This window comes from Rousettus aegyptiacus, unplaced genomic scaffold, assembly GCF_014176215.1.
Source record: "Rousettus aegyptiacus isolate mRouAeg1 unplaced genomic scaffold, mRouAeg1.p scaffold_m13_p_17, whole genome shotgun sequence".
NCBI classification, from domain to species: Eukaryota; Metazoa; Chordata; class Mammalia; order Chiroptera; family Pteropodidae; genus Rousettus; species Rousettus aegyptiacus.
The window spans coordinates 13,475,882-13,488,772 of record NW_023416292.1 but is presented as its reverse complement, the minus strand read 5'-3'; the positions used below and the strand labels follow the sequence as shown (position 1 = coordinate 13,488,772).

Genomic DNA, 12,891 nt, shown 5'->3' with positions numbered 1-12,891 from the left:
AGGCTGATAAGCAGAAAAGGAGTTAACTTACAATTTAAAAAAATTTATTTTAAAATACTTTATTGACTTTAAAAGAAAACCGGGTTTTTCCTGGTGGTGTACAGGTCAACAGAAACTAAATACAGCACTTACTTCTTGTAATGTTTCTAGTAGATAGAATTTTGATTTTTTAAATCACAAAGGTAGAGAAGGAATTATTGGGTACATCTATTTTGGGTCAGTTTGTTTAATTTTTATATGTAAGTCCAGAAATTGTTCTATGAGGTAAATTTTTAAAAATTGAAAAAAAAGAGGTTGATAGCTTGTGATAACTTTAGATGTTTGCTTTTCCTTTTTTTTTTTTTTTTTACTTTGAAGCAATTTATTTCTGAACACTTCCTTTCCCTGAAACATTTTTTTAGCATTTTATTTTATCATATTATTAGTTTCCAGTGTACAGTACGTTGGTTAGACATTCATAAAGTTTATGAAGTGATCCCCCTGATGACTCTATCCTCCCTCTAGCTCTGCACGTGGCCATTCCATTAAGGTGTTTGCTTTTTGTTTTGATTGTTACGTTTTAAGTCTTAAACATATATTAAGAAGAATGTAAATGTTTCCTATTTTGTATAGATAATAGTGAGTTTTTTTTAGGATATTCATTTTTCAGCAACAGTGTTTCACATGTTTTTTCATCAATGTATTGTCTTGTAACAACAAATTGACCTCTGTTCTCCTATATACATTGAAGAATCGAATGTGGAGTTGTCATTCTTAAGTGCTGATCTGTCCACCTGAGAAATGGGGTTTGCACACAGCTCTGCTTCCAGCATCACCAACACATACATATGGTCAAGGGGCAAGAAAGGGTGGCCGGCCAGCACCGCCCCTCGTCCAAGGCCTTCCCCTCAGGGCAGCCCAGCTGCATCCAGCTCCTTTTGGCCATAGCAACTACTTTCCTCTGCCAAGCAGGTGATTCTGTTGGATGCAAGCTCTGAGAAGAGCCGCGGCCATCATACTCCCCCTGAGCAGCGTGGTGGGCTGCTGCTTCTGACAGCTTTGGGAGCACGTAGAGAGGCCAGGGCTAAAATCCGCATGCTCCCTCCCACTTAGATCTCATTCATGGAGTTCCTGGCTGACCTTTTCTACTGATCTTCAAACCAGCCAAGAATGAAAATATCTTCATAATGATTTATCATTTCAGACTGTCTTAAAGTGGTCATTTGTAGTTTCAACATGTGTTTATGCTGCAGCTTTAAAAGGAGATTCTATGATGCAATTAGGTCTTGCAGTTAGACACAGGCATTTGAAGTGATTCTGCTGGTTAGGTTATCTGTTCTCTCATGATGCTATGTTTCTCTGAAGAACTAGCGAGAGAGATTGATATCTTTTAGATTCTTGAAGGTCTAAAGGAAAGGGGCTTCCAAAACTTAATTGGCTGCTTTTGCCTCACAAATCTAAATGATGTCCTGTGATTTAAACTTGTTTTTATCTTTTGTATTTTTTAAAAAAATCTTCAGCTTGTCAAAGACTTGTTTAATCATCATGCAGGACAACTGGACATAGGAAAGAATTTTGTTGTACACCAGCTTTGCATGTGGATTTGGTGGTTCTGTTGATAAGTCGCTAACCTGTTATGCATCTTTATTATCTTAACTTTGACCTCTCATCTTTTTTACATTCCTTGGGAAATTTAGATGCCCACCTTGAGCATCATGCTGAAAATGAGAACTGGTCAGTTTCGAATAGGACTTATTTAATGGTTCTCACTTGTTGATATAACCTCATGACATGTGAGAATTTTAATAATGACAGAATTATATGTGCAAGGACTTATATTTATCTTTTGATTTATTAGGACCTGGGTATGAGGTTTAAGTTGAATGGGCTGAATTAATAAAGTACAATTTGAAGAACTATTCAAAAGCAGAGATCAATTTGGAAGAAATTACATGGATATGCTAGGGGGTCAGTGAGAGTCTATTAGTTTAAAATACAAAATGAATTTAATTTTCCATACCTCAGTGTTGTTTTGAACCTAGTTTTTTCCTAGTTTAGAAAAATGTCCAGCTCTCAGGGCTGGGAGTGCTTTGGCCACATTGTATTCGTGTGATGAACTGCATCATGTGCTAGAATACCAAAATCTTTCCTTCATCAGACATTTCTTGGGTGGCTTCTCTTTGCTAATCGCTGTAGGGACATAGTGATGACTAAGAAAGAGGAGGTCATAGTGAAATGGGACAGGCTCACAGGCTGTGTGATGACTAACCTTAGAGGTACCGCCAGGTATGGTGATGACTGACAGGCTCTGCTGATGGGCTTAGGGGAAATGTGGCAGAAAAATGCCGTATTTGGAAGAGGAAAGATAAGCAGAGCCTCAGACTTCACGTGAGATGACATGCCCCGGCCTCCCCGCCTCCGATAATTTATGCACCACCTTCTGCAATGCCATTGCAGATGTAGACCACAATTTGATGGATCGCCTCCAGAGAGTGAATAACACCCTCTCCAGCCAAATTAGCCGCTTACAGAATATCCGGAATACAATTGAAGAGACGGGCAACTTGGCTGAACAAGCGCGTGCCCGGGTGGAAAGCACAGAGCAGTTGATTGAAATCGCATCCAGAGAACTTGAGAAGGCAAAGGTCGCCGTGGCCAACGTGGTGAGTGAGGGCGCGGTCCCTTGGCGACGGGTAGCAAGTCCGTTATGTCAGTGGGCTGCTCCCTCAGCTAAATTGACTCCTTGCGTCTTTTTGTCACGAAACGCGAAGCAGGAACGCCACCCTGCTCGTCGTCGTCACGAAATAGTTATCAGGAGCTAGATAAAAACCAAACGACATCTGGGTCCCTTCTCTAGCTTTGCTCCTTCTGTAGCACTAGGCTTCCTTTATCCTTTACCGAAAATAGAAGTAATAAGCTGCCATCAAGGCTGCCGATAGTAAAGATCTCCGAAATTAAGAAGGGGCATTCATTTTGCTGAATGGCACTAATAAAAATTTAGTTCTGGCACGTCCCTTGATTGCAATTAAATAATGCAGTCTTTTAAGACTAGTGCTTTGTATGTTTCCTCTGCAGTCAATCGCTCAGCCAGAGTCTACAAGGGACCCGAACAACATGACTCTTTTGGCGGAAGAGGCAAGAAGGCTCGCTGAACGGTGCGGTAACCTCCAGATGCCTGCTTAATGGTAGTTAGGGCATCCCCTGGGGTGAGGACATGCTGTCCCATGCCGCACCCCCACACACGTTCCACATTACCTGCTTTTGCAGAGTCCGCTTCCTTGTCTGAAATGTTATCAGCTACATGTACTGTTTCGTTCCCTTTACTTGGAAATTAGAACATTTACTTTGAATATTACAATATGATGGCTTAAAGGGAAATCATATTCGTACATCTGGAAGAAAACCGTAACTTATTTCCAAACCTTGGGAGTTCATAGGTAACTAAGAAGCTCAGTAGAATTTAATGATTATTTTAAGATATTTTAAAATTAATTTTTAACAAAAATGTTTATTTTTCAAGTTTCAATAGAATACATATACTAACCGTAGTACGTTTGAAAATCAGCCAAAGAAAACAGACCATTTTGTTCCTTATTTTTTTTTTATTAAGTGTAAGGTAATGTTTTAAGAAGACTTTTAAATTGTTGAGGGCCTCAAGTTAAAAATTAAAAAAAAAAATTGCTAGAATTCAGGCTCCATGAAGGTAGGCCATTCCAGTGTGTTTCGTTCACTGCTCAAGTCCCACTGCCTAAAATGTCTGACATGTAATAAATAGTCAATAAAATATTTGCTGAATGCATTGCAGGACAAATTGTGGACCGCATGGGTGTGGGGTGCTTAAGAAAGCCCAGGGTTGGAATTTGGGCCTCTGTGTCCAGAGCAATTGTATTGGCTTCTGGCTTTAACTTGTGCTCTCTTTCTCTTCTTTGTAAATGTGAGCGTGTGATCCATGTAATTTGGTTCATAGATCATTCACGATTTCATAGTTGGATCTTCTGATTAAAAGCGACAGCTGGAAACATTACGGGACGCTCCCAGGAAAATTAGGTCTGGGGATCAGTTAGTTCTGCTGCACGTCATCCATGAATTTCGAAGAAAAGTTTATCATACCAACAAGAATGGTCACATTACAGTGTGACAATGTAATATGAGATTGTGCAGCTTAAAAAAAACCAAAAAAACAAAAAACCCTAGCAGTTGCCCAGCTAAAATGCATTATTTGACTGGAGTCCTTGTTGATATGTTTCTGGCCATTTGAGGCTGAGTTGTTTTTCCTGGTCTGTAATTAGGTCACATGTGAGAAATGTGAATAGTCAAAGCTATTTCAAGACTGTGTAGGGACTGACCTGAATCGGAGTAGTGATTAAAAAGATTAGGTCTGGGGTTTGTGTCTCTGAGTAGATAAAAGAGTTCTCGCTAGCACACATGTTTTATATATGACCACTGGTAAGTAATTATAAGTAATGTTTTGAAGAAATATAAATATTTGCTTCTATAAATTTTATATCATTGTGTTTCTTGGAAACTCATTTTCTCAGGTTTCAGAATGCTATTTGTAAACTCAGGCACACTGGAATGATTGCAAAATTATCAGATTTTGCAGTATTTGTAAAACTCTGCACACATGCGCACGCACAAACACAGACAATGAAGTGAGCTTTACCTGAATTCTACTTCTTTCCCTACTAGACGGTTCTGTTTCATAGTCTATCTTTTTTATCTGTCATACAGCCATAAACAAGAAGCCGATGACATTGTACGAGTGGCAAAAACAGCCAGTGACACATCAACCGAGGCGTATAATCTGCTCTTGAAGACACTGGCGGGAGAAAATCAAACAGCATTGGAAATCGAAGAGCTTAATAGAAAGTGAGTGTGTTTTAAATGTGGCTGGTAGCCCTTCGGTTGTCCTTGTAAATAACACCAGTTCAATGAAAAATCAAATGCTGGCGGGTTCAGGGCATGCGTTCATGCAGCGGGATTTCTGTGGTTAATGATGCTTTTGAAATGGTGCCGTAATTAAGCAAGGGATGCAGAGCCACAGAGATTTTATTTGATCCAGTTACTGTAACTGCAGAGAAAGGTAACAGGACCAGCCATCACACATAAAATTCTGCATAAATGAAAGCAGAAAAGAAAAAAACAGTCATAACGTAGAGAAAATATGCCTGAGCTACAGATACTTATGTTGTAAATAGAAGTGATAAGAAGAAATACAAATTTCCACTATGTTAGTATTAAGTAGTAGCATTTTAACCTAGCATTTTATTTGCGGTTTTGGAAATACTGTCACAGTGCTTTAAACTAGAGTGAATCTGGGTAATACTAAGATGCCAAAAGCAACTGAGCTGTTTTTTTTCTCTTTTTCCATGAAATCGCATCTCTGGTTCGGTAGGTATGAACAAGCGAAGAACATCTCACAGGATCTGGAGAGGCAAGCCGCCCAGGTGCACGAGGAGGCCAAGAGGGCTGGGGACAAAGCTGTGGAGATCTACGCCAGCGTCACTCAGCTGACGCCTGTGGACTCGGAAGCGCTGGAGGTACGGGGCCTGCGGCCTGCGTGTGCAGGGCTTCGCCTGTCACGGCCGTCACCCAGGCACAGCCTCCGCCCTCACCCCCCCCCCCCCAGCTCACACACCCCGCAGGATAAGAACTATTCTGATCGCCTCGCCCCTGTCACGGGTACCGGTCTCCGCTCTCCTCCGGCTGACTCACTGGTGATGCTGAGTCCTGTTTTAGCGATGCTAACAGAACTTGCTGGGGGAAAGAATCCCGTGATTATAAACAGTAAATAGCAGAGACTGCTTTAGTGAGATGAGTAGTCACTCCTAAATCTTTAACATAAAACCAAGGTACAGTGTATTCGGATTAGTTAAAGCAGAGTACAGCGAGGCTGTTACTGCAGGCACTACCTGCTTCGGAATGAGAGAGAAGTAAAAGAGAGTGATTTAGAAGAAAGAGCTGCCTCAGGATGCTCTGGGGCAGCTAAACTGTTTTGGGATCGGTAGCGTTTTATTTCATCTGTGCTCTAATCATGCCTCTTCATTTCAGGCTCCATATAAATGGTGTGTTTTTTGCATTAAACTTGAAACATTTCGTAAGTCGCTTTTTACATCTAAGGCATCGACTTGATTTTTGCCATAAAGGTTTAGGTCTCTTCAGGCATGTACATGCTGTACAATTCCACGTACAGGTAATTTGAAAATAGCAGACTAATCTATGATGATAAAAATGGCAGCTGCATTGTTTGAAAGATGGGTGTGGGAATTGACTGGAAAGAGATACAAAGGAACTTCCCGGGGTGGAAATATTCTGTATCTTGATTGAGGCATTAGTTACAGGTAAATATATTTTTCCAGACTCATCAAACTAAGCATTGTGCATTTCACTGTGTATAAAGTATACCTCATTTTTTAAAATACAGTCGATAATATCTTAACTTGTGCTGTTCTTTTAAAACTATCTGTTAAGTATTATAGTTACTAAGGCTACTTTTCCATCAGTTTAATTGTTTTGTCTAAATTTTAGTGATCTTGCTTGCTTCCCACAGAATGAGGCAAACAAAATCAAGAAGGAGGCTGAGGATCTCGACCGCCTGATTGACCAGAAGCTGAAGGATTATGAGGACCTCAGAGAGGACATGAGAGGGAAGGAACTCGAAGTAAAGAACCTTCTGGAGAAAGGGAAGACCGAGCAGCAGGTGGGTTTGATTCGCAGGCCAGCTTTACTTCTCGGGGCAGAGTTTGAAACCGCCCAGGCGTAAGCCGTGTCCCTAGCGTCACCGCAGTCTGCAGAGCAGGGCCTTGCACGACACCCAGCCCGCGCCTGCTGGGTGCTGGCCAGCCTCAGGGTGGTCCCAAGGCACCTGGTCTGTGCGGAGAGCGGGCCTTCACCTTGGAGGGCTGGTCCCCTCACCTGCCACGTGTTTGCAGACTGCCGACCAGCTCCTCGCCCGCGCCGATGCTGCCAAGGCTCTTGCGGAAGAAGCCGCCAAAAAGGGACGGAACACCTTACAAGAGGCCAATGACATCCTCAACAACCTGAAAGGTACGACAGGGTCGGGTGACGGGGTGAAGCGGCTGCTGCCTCCACAAGGGCGAGTGCCTGCTTTCTTTTCTTTTCTCTTTTCACGAGACTCTCTGAACATCCACAGAATGAAAGATAACATAGTCGTCCCCCCTTGTCCGTGGGGGATACTTTCCAGGACCCCCAGTGGGCACCTGAAATCATGCATAGTACCGAACCCTAGATATGCCCTGCTTTTCCCTGTACCCACCTGTGATGAAGTTAACTTATAAGTTAGGCACGGTAAGGGATTAACAACAACTACTAAGAATAAAGTAGAACGATTATAACAATATACTGTAATAAAAGGAATCGGATATGGTCTCTCTCTCTCTCAAAATGTCTCACCGCGTGTGCATCCAGTGCGGGTGCACTGGAGAAAGGGGCGACCCCCCAGCGGGGACGGGGCGGGGACGGTGCAAGCTTTCGTCACGCTGCTCTGAATGGCGCGCACTTTACAACTTACGAATTGTTCATTTCTGGACATTCCCATTGAATATTTTCAGACCATGGTAGACTGGATGACAAACTGCAGAAAGGGAAACCGCGGATAAGGGGGGAAGACTGTGGTGTAATAAATTTCCATATACCTGTCAAACGGATTCAGCGTTTAAGATTTTTACTACACTTACTTCAGCCCCCAGCGCCCACCTTACTCTTTTTATGAAGTATTTCAAAGAAGAATCCCAGAGCTCATGTCATCTTACCCCCGCATACCTCACTATGAAAACTAAAAAAAAAAAAAAAAAAAAGGGAGGGCGGATGTTCTTATGTTAGGATGACATATGTAATCAAAATATGCCTGTTTTGCTGATTTATGTTGGTAAATGGAGATTATCTTTCATTTTCTCTGCATCTCAATCTTTGTGTTTTCTTTCCTCATCCAGACTTAAAAAAAAAAAAAGAACTGTGCTCAATTCACTGTTTCGTTTTGGACTCTCCTCTGATAAAATGCCATAGGATCTATAAATATGGGCGCTTTGTAAAGTAATGGTGGAATGTAGGGTTCTGGCGTCGGTGGGATCGGGTTAGAATCCACCCTTCTGTATGACTCCTTGGAGGAATTACCTACCTCTAGAATCCTCAACTTTCTCACACATAAATGCCTCCACCACAGGCACATAAACTCCCACCTCAGTACCTAACCTGTAGTGAACACTAAGGAAACTGCACCTTTTCAGTTTGGTTGAGGTGGCGGTGACGTCAAACTCAGCACTCGGCACGAAAACGAAGTTTTCAAGCAACTTTTCTGCTTTCCAGAAACACACGTTCATTCCATGCAGGACTGTGTGCTCCATTCTTCCCAGATGTCAATCCATGCTGATTTTTATATCCCTCCCCGCCCACCCCGCCTCTTTTATTGCTCATAAAACAAAATCCGGTTGCAGCCCCTGCAAGGCTCCCTCCTGGCTCGTTGAGCGTTCACCTCAAATGCCTTCTTCCTCCGACTCGTTCCAGACTTCGACAGGCGAGTGAACGATAACAAGACGGCTGCCGAGGAGGCGCTCAAGAGGATTCCTGCCATCAACCAGACCATCGTGGAAGCCAACGAGAAGACGAAGGAAGCGCGGCAGGCCCTGGGCAACGCTGCCGCGGACGCCACCGAGGCCAAGGCCAAGGCCCACGAGGCCGAGAAGATCGCCAGCGCCGTGCAGCAGGTGCGCCCTGTCCCCCTCCCGAGACGAAGCCTTCGCTCGCATGTCGCTCTCGTCGGTTTTCAGCTTCTTTCCAGACCCCCGAAAGCCCTCACGAAGCTTTATCTCGACTCAAGCAAAGTTACTCTAAACCGGCCTTGTCATCGACCTTTTCTCTCTGCATTAGAGTAGTAACCACGCTGATGGAGGAGGGAGACTCTTTGAAAGGGTCTTTGACACTAAAAGGGTCTACATCTCAGTGACAGAGTCTGAGTTCAGGGGGTGGACGGCTTCGGGGACCCGTAGAGCCCCCTCCCACACTTTTTCTAAGTAAACAGAGTTCTTTGACCTGGACAGTTGACTTTTTTTTTTCCCCCAGTCATGTGTATAGTGCCAAGTCAGTACAACTTTCAAGCCACTCGTTCAAGCATATTGCCTGCTATATGTATGTGGGGTTTCTGAAGCTGCCACTGCTGGGTTCTGTCTATCATTGTAGAGAATACTTCTTTTAGGCTGGCTTTTTCCTGCTTAAAGGTCAACCCGCACCTTTTATTGAAAGGAGAGATTGGAGTTGATTCTAAGATTATGAATTTGAGAATCACACACACTTTTTAGTTTCTTTAGAACAACCACTTTTGGATTAACTGTATTGTAGAAAACACTCGTATTTTAGGATTATGGTCTTTTTGTACATTATGATGAACTGCCAGGTAGAACAAGGCCAACTTAGAATTCACAATTTATGCAAGTGAAAGAGTCTAGTCGATATGATGTGGAACGTGTACACCATTTAAATGTTTAGCATTCGCTAGCTATGTGACCTCAACTAAAAGTGCCAATGATAGAACAGGAAATTTTAAGGATTAAAAAAATAAATGATAACGTAAGTCAACACGCAGTGGAATTTCCGCCCCGTCCTTGCTGGATTGTATTTTCGAGGCATTTTGTAGATCGAGGAGTGGGAGGGAACATGCCGTAGGAAGCGGAGAGCCGTTTTCACTAGCTATCGCCTCTTTCGTGCCCAGAATGCCACCAGCACGAAGGCAGAAGCCGAAAGGACTTTCGCCGAAGTCACGGACCTGGATAACGAGGTGAATAGCATGCTGAAGCAGCTGCAGGAAGCAGAGAAGGAGCTGAGGAAAAAGCAGGACGATGCGGACCAGGACATGATGATGGCGGGGATGGTGAGCCCCTCCGTCGCCTTTGCTCGCGGGCGGAAAGTGAAGGGCGTCTCGTAGGAGTCTCTTTCATAGTGACGTCTGTTTTCCGTTGTGTTTCCTCGTCAAGAGCTGGGTTAGTAACTTACAGAGAAAAGAAAGAATTCGGGTCTTCCGCCAGGCTGTTGCACAATTGTCCTCTGTCCCCAAACTCCTCTCAGTTGACAGCAAAACATCGTTTCGCACATGTGAGGTTTTAGGATAGTTAAAAGTGTGCATTCAGATTTTTGAATGGATAACTCATAGATGGTACAGAAATCAGAAAGGAACATGGAGGGAAGCAATGGAAAGTTAATTTCCTTTCTACTATTGTCCTCTTAGCAACTTGCTCCTGAGAGGCAAAACCGTTTCTTGTGTAAAAGGACATTTTTGAAGCTGACCAGACCAAACTCACATCCAATTTAGTTTTTCACTTTTTGTGGTGACGTGTTATACATAACACCATTTGTAACAAAATTGACTTGCGAATGCATGGCCCGGCAAAGAACTGGGGTCCATTTTTCTATTTTATGCTACGTTTTGCTTTTGAAATACTTTAGTGGAGTCACGATGGAAATATTCCTTTCCAGCTGCATCTGATTACAATCACAGCAATGATGGACATGAACTTGTTTAGTTGTACACTTTCACTGCAAGGAGAGGACCCTTCTACTCTCACTAAAGACAGGCTAGGCTCTTCACTGTGGATCATTTTTGCCCTGGGATAGAAAGGAAAGGTACTAAACCAGTGAATAAAGAAGACTCTAGATAAAGAAGACTCTAGGGAATTGATTACAGGAAGCATCCCACTGCAAACACTTTATTTTATTATGCTTTTTTTTTTGTTTTTGATTTAAAGTGTCCTCATTTTCAGTACCAAGGGATGGCTCACATGGTTATAAAAACATTAGATTCAGAGCCTGTTGAAAGAAAGAGAAGGAAATGTTCTTTATAAGCTTCAAAAAAAAAAAAAAAAGGGTATGGACTCAATTCAAAGGATGAGAAAAGGATTGATTTTTTGTTGTTGTTGTTCATTTTGGTAAATAACTTCTAAGGAGCGCGAAGCCCTATCACATACATTATCCCATTTCCGTTTATATCAATCCTGAAAGGCGAGCACTGGGCTAGTGTGGTTCGAGTCTGTCGCTGGTTCTTTTAACCAGAATAGTGAGGGCTCATGGGTGTTTCTGGAAGAGGGGGCAGCAGGTTAAATGCAGTGGTTTTGCTCCTGGAGGGGCCAACCTAACTCCCCTCCCCTCCCCTCGTACCAGGCAGCAAAGCCTGTGAAGTCTCCATAGGGACGCCTGTGTCTGAACAGAAATTAATCATTGGTTTGTGCCGGGGTTTATTCCCTTCCCTTTTTGTTTCTTTATAAAATTTTCACATGGTTTCTATCCAACAATTTTGCATTGTCTTGACCCCAAACCTAGGAAAAACAATTATGTAGTAGGGAGCTTAAATCCACTCAGTTGTATCCTGACTAGATTTATTTGTAACAGCATCTGTTTTCTGATATTTAGACACTTCCTCTTCCTTGGCTATTTCCTATGACTCATGCACAAGTGTATTTATTCAGGTTTCATGGAATTTTACCAAATATATTTACCTTTGTTGATGTAAATTGTGTCACCCCAGAGTGTGCGTGTGTGGTTACAGGTCAGGAAGAGGGAGTTATAGAAGAGCATTGCTTGATTATGTAAGTTTTCTGAAAATAGGACATTTCTAATCATCGGGTCCCTAAGAATAGCCTGAAGAACATGTTTTGGACCTAAAATGTAGTTTTTATGCTCATTCTTTAAAAATAACTTTTTTTTTTCTTGATGGATTTTATTTCGAGTATACCTCAATGTATTCCCAAATGAGAAAGTGAGAAAAGGAGATAATATTGATCTTTGAAATACAAATATGGTCACTGTAGGCATACTGCCTGCCTGTTCGTGACTGTTTTATGAATTAAAAGTAGGGACATCTTCAATGTGAAGATATGACTTCCCCCCCCCCCCCAAAAAAAGGAAGAAAGAAAGAAAAAGACAAAGAAAAAGAAACCTGCAGTGAGAGATTATAGTTTCATGAGTTAGGAAAAGGGGAAGCATCTGAAAATTAGATTTGCGGGCTTATTGGGGAAGAACTGTTTCAAGGAGATGAAAACGTACCCTCATATCCTCGTCTCCACGCAGGCTTCGCAGGCTGCTCAGGAAGCCGAGATCAACGCCAGAAAGGCCAAGAACTCTGTCACCAGCCTCCTCGGCCTGATCAACGACCTCCTGGAGCAGCTGGGTGAGTGCCTGAGTACCCACAGTCCTTTTCGGCGACCTCCGGATTCTTTGCGCTGTGTTTTGATATTGTTGATTCAAAAGCAGATAGTATATCTAGTGTGACTATTGCGCGAACCAAGTCATGACTTAAGGTTGATTTAATTCAACAAATGCTTGCCACGTCCTTCCGTGGAGTCTGACTGTGGTCCGAGGACTTAAAAAATTCTGAAGGAGCGCTGTGCGCTAGGGCGGCTCGTTGATGGTCCAGGTTGATTGAACAGTGATTATGCGTAGCTCGTCCAGCTGGCAGGATGTCTTTAAAGGATTTAAAGTGAAGGATTTCAGTGATAGTGTAAAACAATACTTTCAACTGGTCCTGACTTCACTGCTTTGGAATTCTCTTTATTTGCTAATCTAAAGGATAATCTGATGAGAAGATAATTTTTATGCCAAAAGAGAGAAAAGGCTTGATTTTTCCAGGAAATATAAGCATATTGACTGGCTCTTTTAATCCAATTTGATAGGGAGCAGGCTTCCTTACAAGGCAGATGTACTTTTGCCACCAGTGTTCATTATAAAGAAGACTCTAGACGGTACAGCTTTTCAGCAAAGCCTTCTGTTTTAATTTCATAGCCATTAAAGTTTAACCCTTGTTTTGTGGGGTTTTTGGGGGGGGGGTATATTTTTTATCTGTCTCAAATGTCAAGAATAATAAATTATGTGGCAGCAGATGGATTCTTAAATGAAGGTGAGCTAGAAGAG

At 42.5% G+C, this 12,891-nt stretch overlaps 1 protein-coding gene across 1 annotated transcript in view; it reads left to right on the top strand.

Moving 5' to 3' along the window:
• LAMC1 (laminin subunit gamma 1) overlaps positions 1-12,891 on the top strand; it is a 95,933-nt gene that overhangs the window by 79,229 nt on the left and 3,813 nt on the right. The window contains exons 19-27 of the mRNA XM_016145569.2: positions 2,437-2,642; positions 3,055-3,134; positions 4,711-4,848; positions 5,375-5,519; positions 6,530-6,679; positions 6,912-7,026; positions 8,503-8,702; positions 9,704-9,862; positions 12,052-12,151. Of these exons, the coding sequence (XP_016001055.2) occupies positions 2,437-2,642; positions 3,055-3,134; positions 4,711-4,848; positions 5,375-5,519; positions 6,530-6,679; positions 6,912-7,026; positions 8,503-8,702; positions 9,704-9,862; positions 12,052-12,151 (1,293 nt within the window). The remainder of the gene's footprint in view (positions 1-2,436; positions 2,643-3,054; positions 3,135-4,710; positions 4,849-5,374; positions 5,520-6,529; positions 6,680-6,911; positions 7,027-8,502; positions 8,703-9,703; positions 9,863-12,051; positions 12,152-12,891) is intronic.